Raw genomic sequence first — 18,328 nt, 5'->3', positions numbered from 1 at the left:
GACCCCCAAGGTCCCTTCCAGCTCTATTCTATTCTATTCTATTCTATTCTATTCTATTCTATTCTATTCTATTCTATTCTATTCTATTCTATTCATTCCATTCCATTCCATTCCATATATTCTATTCTGTTCTGTTCTGTTCTATTCTATATTCTATTCTATTCTATTCCATTCCATATATTCTATTCTATTCTATTCTATTCCATTCCATTCCTATTCTATTCTATTCTATTCTATTCTATTCTATTCTATTCTATTCTATTCTATTCTATTCTATTCCATTCCATTCCATTCCATTCCATTCCATTCCATTCTATTCTATTCTATTCTATTCTATTCTATTCTATTCTATTCTATTCTATTCCACTCTGTTCTGTTCTATATCTCCTCTGAACCTGGAAGCTGGGTCTCATGTAGCCAAATCAGGACACAGAACTGGAGGATGAAGGGGGGAGTGGGGGGTGGAAAAAGGCATTTTTACAAGAGATTCCCAAATGTTAAATTTGCCATCCTGCCTGGTCTCCTAAAAAGCCACCTCGAATTCAGCAGACTGGCAAGTTGAGTGTCAAAGAAGCCATATGTTTGCGGCTAAAGATTGCAGTTGGAGCATAAGAGAAGACAAGTTTTGGTTAAAAAATATGATTTACATGTGCACATCCTGTTGATTATTTGCTTTTGGGAGAAGTTATAGGGTGAATAATGATTCAAACAAAGTAATAGGTTGTCAGCATATTTTGTTTGTGGAAAAAAACTAGGCAAGGTTTAGCCAATTAATGGTTTACATTAGCAATGATCAACGCTTCGGGCGGGCAGAAAGTATACTTTCACTGATCTGACGTCAGATGTTTAATTTTCGGAAAACCCAAGGCAACCTTATAAAAATTCCTGGCGGCAGGCAGGGTCCAGAAAAGACACATCCCGACTCTTCTCTGATAGGATGAAATTCCCTTTTTAAACCATGTCTCAGTACTGTTGGGGTTTAAAAAATGTACAATTGTTGGCTTAAATTACACATTGTTGTTAGTTGTGAAGTCATGTCCAACCCATCGCGACCCCATCTTGACAACATTCCTCCAGGTCTTCTTCTGGAGTCCATTTAAACTCACGCCTACTGCTTCAGTGACTCCATCCAGCCACCTCATTCTCTGTCGTCCCCTTCTTCTATTGCCCTCATCTTTCCCAGCATTAGGCTCTTCTCCAGTGAGTCCTTCCTTCTCATTAGGTGGCCAAAGTACTTGAGTTTCAACTTCAGGATCTGGCCTTCTAAAGAGCAGTCAGGGTTAATCTTCTCTAGGACTGACCGGTTTGATTGCCTTGCAGTCCAGGGGACTCGCAGGAGTCTTCTCCAGCACCAGAGTTCAAAGGCCTCCATTCTTTGGCGCTCAGCCTTTCTTATGGTCCAACTTTCACAGCCATACATTGCAACTGGGAAAACCATGGCCTGACTATATGCGCTTTTGTTGGCAGGGTGATGTCTCTGCTTTTTAGAATGCTGTCTAGATTTGCCCTAGCTTTCCTCCCCAGGAGCAAGCGTCTTTTAATTTCTTGGCTGCAGTCCCCATCTGAGGTGATCTTGGAGCCCAGGAAGATAAAATCTGTCACTACCTCCATTTCTTCCCCATCTATTTGCCAGGAATTGAGACGGCCGGATGCCATGATCTTGGTTTTCTTAATGTTGAGTTTCAAGCCCACTTTTGCACTCTCCTTCTTCACCTGTGTCAGTTATACCTGTAATATGTGGATTTTGTACTTGAAGTGGAAAAAAAAAACTTTGACTTGGGGTTTTGCTGTTTAGATAGATAATACCAGAAATGGCTGGTATTATGAAAAAGCAAAAATCTGTGGCTGAGTGTTATTACCTTATTGCACTGTGCTAAAAAGCATCAGAAGTCAATGCTTTTCTTCCTTTTTCCACTTTTCCCCTAGACTTTTTCCTCTTCCCCTTTTCCTCCCTCTTTGCTTTCATTTTTCTTTGTATTTGATATTTTGATAAACTAAAAAGAATTTAAAACTCAGAGAAATAAGCCAAACCGAGGCCCTATTGCTGGTTTACTTACATCAAATAAATGATTTTCTATGAACGATATGGGACTGAACATGTTTTAAAGTTTTAATAGCAAGGAAGCCTTATTTTAAGTTACTCCCGAGGTGAACTGAGACCATTTTGCCTTCCGTCGCAGAAATGTGTGTGGGAGGGCTGCAGAATCCCCTATTTTATTATTTATTTATTTCTACAGGTTGACTTACGAACCGCGACGGAGGCCAAAATTTTTGTTGCTAGGCGAGATAGTCGTTACGTGAATTTTGCCCCATTTTATGACCTTTCTTGCCACAGTTGTTAAGTGAATCGCTGCAGTTGATCTGTTAGTAACATGGTTACTAAGTGAGTCTGGCTTTCCCGCTGTCAGCAGGTCACAAAAGGGGATCCATGACCCCGGGGCACTGCAACCGTCATAATTATGGGTCAACTGCCAAGCATCTGAATGCAAATCACTGACCACGGGGTTGCTGCGAGAGTCGTAAGTGTGAAAAATGGTCATAAGCAGGGCTTTTTTTTTGTCATAGAATGCCCAGAACGGAGTTCCGGCACCTTTTTTGGATAGAACCTTGTAGGGTAGGTAAGGTGGGTTGTATGACGTGTGTGAGTTCCGGCACCTTTTTGTTTTACAAAAAAAGCATTGGTCATAAGTCACCTTTTCAGTGCCATTGTAAGGTCGAGCGGTCACTAAACGAACTGTGGTATGTTGAGGACTACTTGTATCGTACGATGACTTCATACAGTGTGCTCAGGCTCACAATAGCACACAAAGACCATAGTTGGTGAACCACAATCTTCCCAGAGCAGCTGCATTTAGCCGGGCGTTCTGTGTTGTGTGAATCCAGCTATTTGCTCTAGGCCAGAGGTAGCCAATCTTGGCTCTTTTATGACTCGTGGACTTCAACTCCCAGAATTCCTGAGTAAGCCATGCTGAGGGGAAAGGGAGAGGTTTCCAAGCTGAGCCAAGGTGGCTCAGGAATTCTGGGAGTTGAAGTCCACAAGTCATAAAAGAGCCAAGGTTGCCTACCTCTGGCCTAGGCCTAGGCCACTTTATGACTCGTGGACTTCAACTCCCAGAATTCCTGAGCCAGCCATGCTGAGGGGAAAGGGAGAAGTTTCCAAGCTGAGTCGTGCTGGCTCAGGAATTCTGGGAGTTGAAGTCCATGAGTCATAAAAGAGCCGAGGTTCCCCACCCCTGCTCTAGGGGGTCATTCCGGCTGCAGCCTAGCCTCAGTCTCAAATTGTTTCAAGATGTATATTTGTCCTATTGTATTAAACGAGGATCTTAAGGATGCTAATCATGACTGATTAGTTTGCCCAACCTCAGATCAGCTGAAAAGCCAACTTAATGTGGTTTATCCCACTAATGTCCTTCCTCAGATATTTGCAATTTGAAGGAGTTGTAATGGCTCATTTCACTTTCATTTGTTATTTTAAAATCAGTCAAGGCCTGCAAGAGAGATATTTGAAAGAAATTCCAGTGTGCTGTATCAGTGAGGATTAATTCTAGTCTTCCTTAGGCACAAAAGATGGTGGGGTAGCTTTGGGCCTGCCCCTCTCGTTCAGCCCGACTTACCTCACAGGGTTGTTGTGAGAAAATTAGAGGTCAGAAGCATTAGTATGTACACCACTGTGAAACGAAGCAGTAACTGTGAGAGTCCTAGTGGACAATCACTTAAATATGAGCCAGCCGTGTGCTGCAGCTGCCAAAAAGGCCAACACAGTGCTAGGCTGCATTAACAGAGGGACAGAATCAAGATCACGTGGAGTGTTAATATTACTTTACAATGCCTTGGTAAGGCCACACTTGGAATACTGCATCCAGTTTTGGTCACCACGATGTAAAAAAGATGTTGAGACTCTAGAAAGAATACAGAGAAGAGCAACAAAGATGATCAGGGGACTGGAGGCTAAAACATATAAGGAATGGTTGCTGGAATTGGGTATGTCTAGTTTAATGAAGAGAAGGACGAGGGGGGACATGATAGCAGCGTTCCAGTATCTCAGGGGCTTCCACAAAGAAGAGGGACTCAAGCTCTTCTCCAAAGCACCTGAAGGCAGGACAAGAAGCAACGGATGGAAACTAATCAAAGAGAGAAGCAACTCAGAACTAAGGAGTCATTTCCTGACAGTGAGAACAATTAACCAGTGGAACGACTTGACTCCAGAAGTTGTGGGTGCTCCATCACTGGAGGCTTTTAAGAAGAGACTGGACAACCACTTGTCTGGAATAGTATAGGGCAATGATGGCGAACCTTTTAGAGACCGAGTGCCCAAAAACTGGCCCCGCCCCTGCTCCACCCCCTGCCCTGCCCCACCCCGCCTGCCCGCAGGGCCACTCACCACCTCCAGGACCTGCCACAGATCGCCCAGGCAGCCCAGCAGCGCTATGACGGTCATGCCCTCTGCCCACGCCCTGCAGCATCAACTGTGTGCGATGGGGTGTGAGGGCAGAGTCTTGTCTATGTTGCCTGGCTGCCATGTCCTTGGCTGCGCTGCTCCGCACGGGCCACGCTCGGGGGCGACTCTCCTTCAGGGGGGCTGCTGGTGAGGGGGGGGTCACGGGAGGAGGCAAGGCTGGGGCAACGGCATGTGTGCCCACAGAGAGGGCTCCGAGTGCCGCCTCTGGCACGCGTGCCATAGATTCGCCACCACTGGTATAGGGTCTCCTGCTTGAGCAGGGGGTTGGACTAGAAGACCTCCAAGGTCCCTCACAATAACATTCTGTTCTGTTATATATAAAAAAAGTCACTGGTTCTTATCCTGCTTCGATTGCCTGTTTTCCCAGTTCCTGACAGTACCTTAAGGAAATGGATGACAGAACTCAACAGATCTGAGCAATGGCTGGGTGGGGAATTCTGGGAGCTGCACACATCTTAAAAGTTGCCATGGTTGAGAAACTCTGGATTTGACTCCCCCCCCCTTGAAGCTGCCTTTTTCATCCTGTTGAAATAAGCAGGAAAAGCCTATTTTAATAACTATGATGCCGCTAAAGGTGGCTTCAGCCACTCTTTCTTCTGGGCTGGGGATGAGATGAAAGCAGTGTTTAGAGATACAGCAGAAAAATGAGGTGGGCTCACATGTGGAATGGAATGGAATAGAACAGAACAGAACAGAACAGGAGTTGGAAGGGACCTTAGAGATCTTCTAGTCCAACCCCCTGTTCAGGCAGGAAACCCTTTACTCTGGAGCAGTGGTTCTCAACCTTTTTAATGCCGCAACCTCCAACCGGTCGTAAGTTGAGGACTACTCAACTGGTTGTAAGTCGAGGACTACTCAACTGGTGCAGCACCGTTTGCAGAATGGGACTTTTGGAGGGCTCAGCAGGGCAGAGACAGCCTGGACAATTCCTATTGGCTTTTGAAAAGAGCCAATAGAATAAGAGGGAGTAGCACAGCTAAGGAAAAGGGGGGAAAAATGGCGGACTGCATTGTTTGGCGACCCCTGTGAAATGGTCGTTCGACCCCAAATGGGGTCCCGACCCACAGGTTGAGAACCACTGCTCTGGAGAATAGCTTGACTCCCTCTTCTTTGGGGCAACCCCTGAGATATTGGAACACTGCTATCCTGTCCTCCCCCCCCCCGTCCTTCTCTTCATTAAACTATGTGTGCTACTTGACCGTTTTTCACAGTTACGACCTTCGCAGCATCCCCACAATCATGTGATCAAAATTCAGACACTTGGCCACTGCTTCATATTTTATGACCGTTGCTGTGTCCCAAGGTCGTGTGATCCGCTTTTGTGACCTTCTGACAAAGTGGGGAAGCCAGGATTCATTTAACAACCGGGTTACAAATTCATCAACTGCAGTAATTCCCTTAACAACAGTGGCAAGAAAGATTGTAAAATGGGGCAAAACTCGCTTAACAAAGGTCTCACTTAACAACAAAAATGTTGGGCTCAATTGTGGTTGTACGTTGAGGACTAGCTGTGTAGGAAGAGGGCTACCTTATTCCTTCCCGCCAGCCCAATCTTTCCTTTCTGAGCCTTTTTTTTTGGGGGGGGGTATTTTTTTATTTTATTAACAAAGCTAAAATGCACCCAAAAAAAACCACCTCCCCCCCAAAAGAACGAAAAATCAAGCCTTTTTTTTTTTTTTAACCAAGAAAAGAATCTGGAACTTTTTATCGAAGTCTATAAACAAAGACTGTAAGGTTTATTGTCTTTTAAACATACTTTGAGATGGGAACAAGAATCCTAGGGATATAAAATAAATAACATCTCCCCAAATCTTGCTACAGGACACCTGGCATATATCCCCCCCCTTCCTTCTCTCTCTCTCTCTCTCTCTCTCTCTCTCTCTCTCTCTCTCCCTGTTTTACCCCCCCCCCCTCTCTCTCTCCCTCCCTCCCTCCCCATTATTTTACAGGAAGTTTCCTCATCATTCCAACACATTGCTCGGTCATGCTGGAGTGTTTTCATGCCGAAGATGAGGAAAATAATAAAGTCCATGTGTTATAGACAAAACACAGCTGGTTCACTCCCATGCTGACCAAGTCAGTTCCTGGCCCCTTTCGCTCTCACCTCACTGCTGTTACCTTGCACGTTGGAGGCTTGACTGCACAAAAACTAGAAAATTCCCACTCCTCCAGCTAATATGGATGGATGCTTGGCATTCTCCAGCCTTCCCCCCCCCCCCGTCTCTCTGTCTCTGTCTCTGTCTCTCTCTCTTTTCTTTCTTTCTTACTCTCTCTTTATCTCTCTTCCTTTCTGTTTCTTTGTGTGTGTTTTTTCTCTCTTCCTCCCTGTTTTTCTGTGTTTCTCTCTCTCTCTTTCTCTCTGTGTGCTTCTCACTCTGTCTCTTTCATCCTGTTTTTGTCTCTTTCTTTCTCTCTCTCACACTCATTCTCTTTCTGTCTCTATTTCTTTGTGTTTTTCTCTCTCTCCGTTTTTCTCTGTTTCTCTCTCTGTGTGTGCTTCTCACTCTGTCTCTTTCATCCTGTTTCTGTCTCTTTCTTTTTCTCTCTCACACTCACTCTCTTCCTCTGTCTGTTTCTTTGTGTGTGTGTTTTCTCTCTCCGTTTTTCTGTTTCTCTCTCTCTCTGCTTGTGTGTGTGTGTGTGCTTCTCACTCTGTCCCTTTCATCCTGTTTCTGTCTCTTTCTTTTCTCTCTCACGCTCATTCTCTTCCTCTGTCTCTTTCTTTGTGTGTGTTTTCTCTGTTTCTCTGTTTCTCTGTATGTGTTTCTCTCTCTCTCTCTCTCTCTCTCTCTTCTCTATGTGTGTGTGTGTTTCTCTCTCTCTCTCTCTCTCTCCCTCTCTCTCTCTCTCCCTCTCTCTCTCTCTCTCCCTCTCTCTCTCTCTCTCTGTCCGTTTTGCAGAAAACGTGTCCCGCAGGAGAAAAAGGAAGAGGCCAGCTAAAACCAACCACATGTAAAACAGTTATGAATTTCTCCAGCAGATCACATAAACTCCAGCTTAAAAACATGGCAGGCAGGCTTCAAGGCTTTAGAATATCCTACTTTTCTGCATGAAAGGTGGGAAGTTAAGCAAAACCCTTCCTAAACCTGAGCAGCAACTTCATTTTATTTTTTTTTAATTTTTTTTTTGCTGCAAATGGGAGCCTGTGGAACCTTCAGTTACAATGCTATTATTCTTTTTAAGTAGCGGCTAGAAACTTTCCATAACAGTTCACCTTAGCAGGAACTAATGTTCTGCTGATGTAGCAAGATATTGACCTGATTTTTTTTTATTTATTTTTTTGTACCTACCAGGACTGGGTTCACATGTCCCTCTTAAGGACATGAGTGGAAGACATCCTGGTTTATGAGCCCTGGTGGCGCAGTGGTTAGAAGGCATATTGCAGGTTGACTCTGCCGACTGCCAGGAGCTCGATCCCGACAGGCTCAAGGTTGACTCAGCCTTCCATCCTTCTGAGGTCGGTAAAATGAGGACCCAGATTGTTGGGGGGGGGTGCAATAAGGTGACTCTGTAAACCGCTTAGAGAGGGCTGTAAAGCCCTGTGAAGCGGTAGAGAAGTCTAAGTGCTATGGCTACATCATTTCATGTGGCTCTAGGGCAGCTGCCCTGGACATTCAACACGCTTCCCCTCTCTTTGCGGGCAGGGACAGTGGTAACTTCCCAGAAAGTTTAAGAGTATTGTGCCATCAATCAACACTCTCTGAACCTTTCCAGGGGAACACAGAGGCTGCATTCAAACAATTGGCTTACCCTGGGTTTCCAGCTAAATTAGAAAGAGAGAGAAAAAAAGAAAGAGACAAAGAAATAAGCCTTGTTAAAGCTAACCATGGCATGGCATGTTGGGTGAATTCACCCACCAGTCTGGCCTGGTTAAGCCTGCTATGTGAAGCCAGACATATCTTCTACCCTTTGTTTCATTCTAAATTCCAAGTCCCCACAATGATTGGTTATTTGTTTCTCCTCCTCCCCCTCCCGTACTCCTCATTCTTTCTTCTCCTTCTCCTCCTCCTCCTCCCCTCCTCCTCCTTCTTTCTTCTTCTTCTCCTCCTCTTCCTCCCCCTCCCCTCCCCTCCTTCTTTCTCTTCCTCCACCCCCTCCCATCCTCCTCATTCTTTCTCCTCCTCATTCTTTCTTCTCCTTCTCCTCCTTCTTCTCCTCCTCCTTCTCTCTTCTTCTCCTCCTCCTCTTCCTCCCCCTCCCCTCCTCCTTCTTCTTTCTCCTCCTCCTACTTCTTCTCCTCCTTCTCCTCCTCATCCTCCTTCTTCTCCTCTTCCTCCTCCTTCTTTCTCCTCCTTCTTCTCCTTCTCCTCCCATGCCCCTCCCTCTCCCCTCCTCCTCCTTCTCCTCTTCCTCCTCCTTCTTTCTCCTTCTTCTCCTTCTCCTCCTCCTCCCCATGCCCCTCCCTTCCCCTCCCCCCTCCTCCTCCCCATGCCCCTCCCCTCCTCCTCCTTTCTTCTCCTTCTTTTCCTCCTTCTCCTTCTTCTCCTCCTCTTCCTCCCCCTCCCCTCCTCCTTCTTTCTTCTTCTCCTTCTCCTCCTTCTTCTTCTCCTTCTCCTCTTCCCCCTTCTTTCTCCTCCTTCCTCTCCCCCCTCCTCCTCCCCATCCCCCTCCCCCACCCCTCCTCTCCCCCTCCTCCTTTCTTCTCATTCTCCTTCTCCTCCTCTTCAGTTAATCCAAACAAGCTCTCTGTTCCCACCAAACTTTATTGGCCTAAGTGCTGTTCATTCCAGTCCACTCCCTGCTTCCCGGGATAGGATCTTTCTCCAGTTTTTGCTGAGAGTCTAAGAAGGACCTCTCCCACAGCATCCCCATCTCAGCCCCTCGCCTCTCCCATTCTGTGTTCTAGGCCATCCTGGTGTCCCACTGGAAGTGTCACCCTAAGGCTGCCCATTCAATTTTAGAAACAGGGTCTCCACATTCAGGAAGGGCTGGGAGCTGGTGAAAAGCTGGCAAAGAAAAAAAAAACACATGGTTTTACAGACTGTAGCAGGTAGAGCAGTGTTTCTCAACCTTGACAATTTTAAGGCATGTGGACTTCAACTCCCAGAATTCCACAGCCAGCATTGCTGGCTGTGGAATTCTGGGAGTTGAAGTCCACATGCCTTAAAATTGTCAAGGTTGAGAAACACTGAGGTAGAGTTTATCAGAGATCAGCAGGATCTTTCTAGCTTCGGAAGCTCAGCAGGGCTAGGACTGGTTAATATCTCCACGGGAGTCAGAAACTACCCCGAAGCCACAGAACTCAAGTTATACCAAGAAAGGCGAACACAAAAAGATGGCCAACAGCACAGAACATTTTTGCTCTCGTCAAGAAAGCAGGAGAACCCAAAGGAGAAGTTATTCTTTTTATATCTTGAACGTAAATTTACTTTATTTCAACTCTGGAATCAAATTTTCTTTTCCAATTTGCTCCTCTCTCCATTTCTCCAGACCAGTTTTCTTCTCCCACCTCTTTTAAAAACACACACACACACACACACACACACACACACACACCAAAAGCTTAAAGTATAATTGGGAAAAGTACAGAGGGAAGTACAGGTAGTCCTTGCCTTACGACCGCATCTGAGCCCAAAATTTCTGTCGCTAAGCGAGACAGCTGTTAAGCGAGCTTTGTCCCATTTCGCGACTTTTCTCGCCACCCTTGTTAAGTGAGCCGCTGCAGTTGTGTAGTCACACGGTTGTTCCGTTGGAGTGGGGGGGGGCGAAGGAAGGCCAGAGATGCGCGCCTTGGGGGTTTGGGGGGGGGCTTTCTCTCGCGCCTCTCCACCTTAGGCTAGCCGTCGGACCCTCGGGGTCCCCTTGCTCGGGGGGGGGGCTTCGCCCGCGGAGGAGACGGGAAGGGGCGGAGGCGGCGGGAGGGGCCCGATCCGTCCCGGCTACAGCCGCGACTCCCCCCCTTCTCTATCCTCCAGCGCACAGTCGCCCCCCCCCCGCCCGCCGGCCCCCCGCGGCGGTGTTGAGCGCCCCCCCCGCTGGGCCTGTGATCTGCAGTCTTCGCCTTTGTTTGCTCAAGAAATAGCCCTCCGGTCGGCTCGGCCGATGCCGGAGCCTATAAAACCCGGCCGGGCTCGGGGCTGGTCCAGAGGGGGCGGTCATTCGCTCCGGGATCCGCGATCGTCTCGCCGCGATGAGCCTCCTGGGCGCAGAGCTGGTGCTGCCGCTGCTGCTGCTTCTGCTGCTGCCCCTCGCCCTCGCGTGGCCGGGCCCGGGGTCGCCCGTGGGTCCCGCCAAGACCCTTCTGCTCATCCAGCCCGAATCGGCGGAACCGCTGCCTGCCAAGGGCGCGCAAGGTAGGAGCCTCCGAGCGGAGCGAGTTTCTGGGCGGGAGGCGGCCTTTGCGCCCGGATGCAGAAGAACAGAAGAGTTGGCAGGGACCTTGGAGGTCATCTAGTCCAACCCTCTCCCCCGCTCCAGGCAGGAAACCCCATACCATTTCGGACAAACGGTTGTCCAGTCTCTTCTTGAGAGCCTCCAGGGATGGAGCACCCACCATTTCTGGTGGCAGGTCGTTCCACTGGTTACTTGTTCTCGCTGTCAGGAAATTTCTCCTTAGTTCCAGGTTGCTTCTCTCCTTGGTCAGTTTCCATCCGTCGCTTCTTGTGCTGCCTTCAGGGGCTTCGGAGAATAGCTTGACTCCCCCCCCCCCTCTTCTTTCTGGCAGCCCGTCAAGTATTGGAAGGCGGCTGTCGTGTCCCTCCGAGGGCGAATCCGGGCCGCTCTCTCGGCGCGGTTGGCGGGATCCGAGCTTTCTCCACCTGGTTGCGATGGCCTGAGCGCTTTCCCGGGCGTTGCGCTCGATCCGTGACAGCCAGGTCGGGGGAAAGGGACGACATGTGGAGGGACTCGGCGCTCACCCTCCTCCCGGTTCGCCGCTGGCTCTGGAGCCCCGCCGATCTCGGGGCAGGGGGCGGCTGTGAGCCGGTGGGTCGTGGAGGCGCGGAGTTTGCGCTGGAAGGAGCGAGACCGCCGTCTAACCCCGAGAAGCGCAGTGCTTTCGGGGAGGCGCGGAGCCCGGGTGCGCCCAAGTGGCGCCTGGAGGCAGAGATTGTTGCCAGAGGGGGGGACCAACCCGCAAACCGTCTGTGTGGCCGTCGGATCCAATATTTGAGGGTTGCAACAGAGAGGAGGGGGGGTCCCCCTAGTCTCCAAAGCACCTGAGGGCAGGAGAAGAAAGCAACGGGGAGATCAGTGAAGAGAGCACCAACCTAGAAATAAAAAGAATTTTCCTGACAGTCAGAACAGTTAGCCGGTGGAACGACTTGCCTCCAGAAGTTGTGGGTGCTCCATCGCTGGAGGTTTTTAAGAGGAGACTGGACAACGCTTGGTCTGAAATGGTATAGGCCAGGGGTAGGCAACCTCGGCTCTTTTATGACTCATGGACTTCAACTCCCAGAATTCCTGAGTCAGCATAGCTGACTCAGGAATTCTGGGAGTTGAAGTCCATGAGTCAAAAAAGCCGAGGTTGCCTACTCCTGGTATAGGCTTTCTTGCTTGAGCGGGGGGTTGGACTAGAAGATCTCCAAGATCCCTTCCGTTCTTCGGTTCTTCCGCTCCGCTGACTCGGTCAACGCGACCCTCTTCCGTTCTTTCCGCCTGACGGTGTGTCTCTGAACGTGTGAAGAGCAGACTCGGATGCACCCTCGGAGTTCTGATGGATGTGGGGGAAAGATTCCCGAGGCGACGGTGGGGGCAACTTGTTTGCAATTTAAACGCGGGAGGGGGAACAGATGGGAGATGGGTCCCCTTCGGTCACTGAAATCAATTAGATCAGGGGTTCCCCGGGGGGGGGGGCGAGACGATAGTCCAGGAGGTGCAAAAACGTGGGTTTTCAAAATTATGGTGTATATGCATAATTCGTTGCCGTTATTTCGAACTTTTTGTAAGGGGTGCGAGAATATATCGGAGGCGTTGTAAGGGTGCAGGGTATAGAAAAGGTTGAATTAGGTGAACGCAGGTTCTTTTTTTTTTCTTTTGCCCGTCTTGGATATTCACCTTTAATTTTAGCTTCTTATTTTGGCTTCATTCGTGAGAATGATCCTTGATGATGCGATGTGTATCCAGAGGTGAACCCCTCCAGCTCCATCCTGGCCAGATGTTTAACTGCAGCTGGATTGACCTTGTTCTGGGTTTGCACCATAGACAAATCCTAGACAAACTAAATGGGCCAATTTCACACAAATTGTGCTTTGCGCAATATATAATGTGCAGTGCTTTATGTAAATGCAGCAGTGGCTGTAAGCCTTTAACGGGTCTGAGTAAGTGGGTTGTATGAATACAGCATAGATCAGTGGTTCTCAACCTTTCTAATGCCGCGACCCCATAATACAGTTCCCCATGTTGTGGTGACCCCCAACCACTTATACATCACTGGGTGCCAGGGGCGTGGCCAAAGAAAAGGGGGAAAAAATGGCGGACAGCCTTGTTTGGTGACCCCCGTGAAATGGTCGTTCGACCCCAAATGGGGTCCCGACCCACAGGTTGAGAACCACTGGCATAGCTAGTCAGTGTCTCCAGATACTAGTAACCGTAGTGTAGGCATCTTTTTGTCGTTCTGCTTGAATTCTAGCAAGAATAAAAAAAATATAAACTCCCTGTATGGACCAAAATACTGTATCCTTTTTTTTTTTTTTTTTTGCTGTTGCACCTAAAGGCAGGACAAGAAGTAAAGGGTGGAAGCTAATCAAGGAGACCACCAGTGTAGAACTAAGGAGAAATCTCCTAACAATGAGAACAATCAATCAGTGGGACGGCTTGCCTCCAGAAGTTGTGGGTGCTCCATCACTGGAGGTTTTTAAGAAGAGATTGGACAACTATTTGTCTGAAATGGTATAGGATCACCTACGTGAGCAGAGGGGGGTTGGACTAGATGACCTCCAAGGTCCCTCCCTTCCAATTCTGTTTTCTGTTATATTTTCACTTTGACAATAATAACCAGGTTGAGGGCTAAATTCTTGGGGAAATCCCGATTCAAAGGAATGCTTCCCAAGAGGAGGATAAAAGAGTAGAATCTGCAGGATCGGGTGATCTGGATCAGCTGAGATTCCTGGCTTTAAATGGGTATTTGGAGGGGGGGGCTTGAAAGAGCAGGATAAGGATAAAGTAGCAAGCATGTAGGTTGTTTCCTCTCCAGTTCGGGACTGTTGGGATGGGATGGGACGGGATGGGACAGCGTAAGGGTATGTGGGAAGGACCTTGGGGAAACAGGAGGAAGGCTTACAGTGTAGGCAATGGTGTGATAAACGGCAACTTACTCCCCAGTTAGGGAAAAAGTATGAAAAGTCTTTCAGGGGGAATCCTTCCTAGTTTTCTGGAGACTAAAAAGAAAAGAGGGGAGAAATAAGATTAACACTAATCTTACAAAATAGTTGAGAGCCAGCTTGGTGTAGTGCAGAGGCAACCTTGGCTCTTTTATGACTCGTGGACTTCAACTCCCAGAATTCCTGAGCCAGCCATGCTGAGAAGAAATGGAGAGGTTTCCATGCTGAGCCATGCTGGCTCAGGAATTCTGGGAGTTGAAGTCCACGAGTCATAAAAGAGCCAAGGTTGCCTACCCCTGGTGTAGTGGTTAAGGCAGGGGTCTTCAAACTTGGCCCTTCTATGACTTGTGGACTTCAACTCCCAGTATTCCTCAGCCAGGCACGCTGAAGACCCCTGTTGTTATAGGCAGCTTCCAAGGCTGTAATTGGCATGCTTACTATGAGGTCTACCAGATATGGGCAGCAGAAATATAAAGAACCACTAGATGGCAGCAAAAATGATGGATGATTCCACATCTCTTGGCTGCCCTCTAGTGGTCCTATGGATTTTGTCATACAGATCAATAGTTTTGCTTATTAATGTATGTATGCATGTCTGTATTTGTTTATATATTTACCACCTTTATTATTTTTATAAATAACTCGAAGTGGTGAACATGCCTTAATGATTTACTGACGACAACACCCCTGTGAGGTGGGTTGAGCTGAGGGAAAGTGGCTGGCCCAAAGTCACCCCACCAGATTTTTTTCATGCCTAAAGCGGGACTAGAACTCACAATCTCCTGATGATTGGTCCAAAGTCACCCAGTTGGCTTTCATGCCTAAGGCAGGACTAGAATTCACAGTTGTCTGGTTTCTAGCCTGATGCCTTAACCACTAGAACAGGGGTCCCCGACCTTGGCAACTTTAAGGCTTGTGGACATCAATTCCCAGAATTCCTCACTTAGCCATGGCAGAGGAATTCTGGGAGTTGAAGTCCACAAGTCTTAAAGTTGCCAAGGTTGGGGACTCCTGCTTTGGAACAGAGTTTCTCAACCTTGGCAACATTAAGATGGGTGAACTTCATTTCCCAGAATACCCCAGCCAGGAAGTCTGGGAGTTGAAGGCCTAGATCTTAAAGTGGCCAAGATTGAGAATTGCTGCTTTAGACTAAGAAAACTGATTAGCATTCTGTCGCAACCATTGGTTTCCAGAATAGGTGGATATCAGCTCCTATATTTTATTTATCCAAAAATATCTGAAGAGGTCCCAAGTGAAAAAGAGGAAGTCTTCTCTGTGAGTCATATCAATCAGAGGTCTCCAAACTTGGCAACCTGAAGACTGGTGGACTTCAATTCCCAGAATTCCTCAGTCAGCCATGGCTGAGGTATTCTGAGAGTTGAAATCTCACAGGTTTTCAAGTTGCCAAGTTTGGAGACCCCTGTCCTAGACCAGGGGTAGGCAACCGTGACTCTTTTAGGACTCGTGGACTTCAACTCCCAGAATTCCTGAGCCAGCCATGCTGAGGGGAAAGGGAGAGGTTTCCAAGCTGAGCCATGCTGGCTCAGGAATTCTGGGAGTTGAAGTCCACGAGTCATGAAGGGGCCATAGTTCCCCCATGCTGGCTTGGGAATTCTGGGAGTTGAAGTCCACGAGTCATGAAGGGGCCATAGTTCCCCCATGCTGGCTCAGGAATTCTGGGAGTTGAAGTCTACCCATCTCCGAGTGGCCAAGGTTGAAAAATACAGGCCTAGGCCAGGGATAGGCAACCTTAGCTCTTTTATGACTCGTGGACTTCAACTCCCAGAATTCCTGAGCCAGCCATGCTGAGGGGAAAAGGAGAAGTTTCCAAGCTGAGCCATGCTAGCTCAGGAATTCTGGGAGTTGAAGTCCACGAGCCATAAAAGAGCCCAGGTTCCCCACCCCTGCCTTAGATCAAATTGAGCCTTGTGCAAAATCATTTTGTGCGTATGTGTGTGGCTTACATTTTACGCAAACCTTTTTGGTGAATTTAGCAACTCACCTGTGGTGCAAACCCAGAGAATGGGCCTATTATTCACTTGCTCGATTTAGTGCAGTGTTTCTCAAACGTGGCCCCTTTAAGACACGAGGACTTCAACTCCCAGAATTCTTGGAGTCCACAAGTCTTCTTCAAGTTGCCAAGTTTATGAGAAACACCTGATTTAGTAGGTGTGGCAGCCAGTTCAATGCACCATTTTCTGGAGCACTCAGGATTCTTTTCCTTTGTAGGATGTTACTTCGGTGGCCGGTCCTACACCTTGGAGGATTCCTGGCATCCTGATTTAGGGGAACCCTTTGGCATTATGCACTGTGTGGTGTGCACCTGCGAGCCGGTAAGTGTAATTGAAGACCCAGGGTCAGAGACAGGTGGGGTTTTTTTTCCAATTTTTTTATTAATTTTCTATTATTACCTTTGATTAGTGCTTAATAAACATCGTGTTGCCTGGGTTAATTTGTTTGCTTAACAATACAAGTTACATTCTTAGTCTCTAGCCCAGGGATCTTCAAACTTGGCCTTTTTATGACTTGTGGATTTCAACTCCCAGAATTCCTCAGCCAATATGCCTGGCTGAGGAATTCTGGGAGTTGAAGTCCACAAGTCATAAAAGGGCCAAGTTTGAAGACCCCTGCTCTAGCCTTTTTCCAACCATTGCTAAAATAATGGAATGAGGGATCCTGATACAGGCAGTTCTCCTTGAGCAGGTGGCTGGACTAGAAGACCTCCAAGGTCCCTTCCAGCTCTATTCTATTCTATTCTATTCTATTCTATTCCATTCCATTCCATTCCATTCCTCCTCCCACCAGCAGTTCACTTTCCAATGACCTTAACCTCCCCATCACAAGACCCATCACCAGCCTCTCACTGATAACGCACACCTGACCCATCGCAAGACCCCCACTCAACACACCCACACCTGAGGCCCTTATAGACAGAAGAGCACGGACACTGACATCCCCTAAACTCAGCTGAAGATGTTACCCTGCCTCTTCCCATCCAAGCCTCACTTTACATCTGTTTTATAAACAGAATCTTACACAGGTTCCTTTAAGGCAGTGGTTCTCAACCTTTTTAATGCCGCGATCCCCAACCGGTTGTAAGTCGAGGACTACTCAACCGGTCGTAAGTCGAGGACTACTCAACTGGTGCAGCACCGTTTGCAGAATGGGACTTTTGGCGGGCTCAGCAGGGCAGAGACAGCCTGGACAATTCCTATTGGCTTTTGAAAGCCAATAGAATGAGACTCTATTCAAGAGAGTAGCACAGCTAAGGAAAAGGGGGGAAAAAATGGCGGACTGGGTTGTTTGGCGACTCCCGTGAAATGGTCGTTCGACCCCAAATGGGGTCCCGACCCACAGGTTGAGAACCACTGTTTTAAGGATTTGGGCGAACAGCAAGACTCACATACGGGGAGTTCTCAACTTATGACCTTTCACTTAGTGACCGAAGTTACAACAGAACTAAAAAAAAAATCACCTGACTGTTTTTCACACTTAAAAACATTGCCGCTTCTCCGTGGTCACGTGACCGAAATTCAACTGCTTGGCAACCGGCTCTATTTATGATGGTTGTGGTGTCCTTGGGGGCCAGCCTTTGATCACCAACAGTTCTGTTGCTAAGCAAGACCGTTGCTTTGCGAATATGGACTCATTTTAGGATCTTTCTTGCCACAGTTGTTTTTTTTTATTATTTTCTTTTAATCAACAAAACAAAGCAAAACATAACACACATACACACACAATATATACTCCTCTCCCTTTTTTTTTTATAGCGATTACGTAACGGTAATCTATTATTTACATTCCCCCCTTATTCTTCTTTAGAATATTTGTCCTTATTGCCCCGTTATTTCTTATTTACATTTTTCTTCCTTCATGTTCTACTTCTTACTAAGAATAATTCATATTATTATTATACATTATTATACACATATTTTCACTTTTGACCTTTCCATATTTATTCTCCTCTATTATTTCTAGTCTCCAACCAATCATACCACTTGTTCCATATTATATAATACTCTGTGTCTTCCTTTTCTTTTATCTCTTTTGTTAATTTGTCCATCGCAGCACAGTCCAGGATTTTTCTTATTACTTCTTCCTCTGATGGTATATTCTCATTTTTCCAGCACTGTGCATATGCTATTTTTGCCGCCGTTATTATATGTAAAATTAAGTACCCTATTTCTTTACCATATTTTCTGTTTAAAATACCCAACAAAAAGATGTCTGGTTTCCAGTCTACGGGTTGGTCTATTATTTCTTCGATCCATTTTCTTATTGTAGACCAGTATTTTTTTGCAACTGGGCATGTCCACCGTAAATGATAATATGTTCCATGTACTTTTTTACATTTCCAGCATGTGGGCAAGTTGTTCTGGAACATCTTGTTTGCCACAGTTGTTAAGTGAATCACTGCAGTTCTTAAGCTAGTCACACGGTTGTTAAGGGAATCCGCCTTCCCCCATTAACTTTGCTTGTCAGAAGGTCACAAAAGAGGGTCACCTGATCCCGGGAGATTGCAACCGTCATAAGTACATGCCAGTTGCCCAGCGTCTGCATTTTGATCACGTGATCGTGGGGATGCTGGAAAGGCCCTAAGTGTGGAAAA

At 47.2% G+C, this 18,328-nt stretch overlaps 1 protein-coding gene across 1 annotated transcript in view; it reads left to right on the top strand.

Moving 5' to 3' along the window:
• The first annotated feature begins 10,543 nt into the window (after nt 1-10,543).
• CHRD (chordin) overlaps nt 10,544-18,328 on the top strand; it is a 55,967-nt gene continuing 48,182 nt past the window's right edge. The window contains exons 1-2 of the mRNA XM_039356514.1: nt 10,544-10,752; nt 15,949-16,052. Of these exons, the coding sequence (XP_039212448.1) occupies nt 10,590-10,752; nt 15,949-16,052 (267 nt within the window). The 5' untranslated portion in view covers nt 10,544-10,589. The remainder of the gene's footprint in view (nt 10,753-15,948; nt 16,053-18,328) is intronic.

Source organism: Crotalus tigris, unplaced genomic scaffold (assembly GCF_016545835.1).
Source record: "Crotalus tigris isolate CLP2741 ecotype Arizona unplaced genomic scaffold, ASM1654583v1 scf7180000018825.4774228, whole genome shotgun sequence".
NCBI lineage: Eukaryota > Metazoa > Chordata > Lepidosauria > Squamata > Viperidae > Crotalus > Crotalus tigris.
The sequence above is the reverse complement of the archived record's forward strand: the minus strand, read 5'-3'. Positions and strand labels throughout refer to the sequence as shown.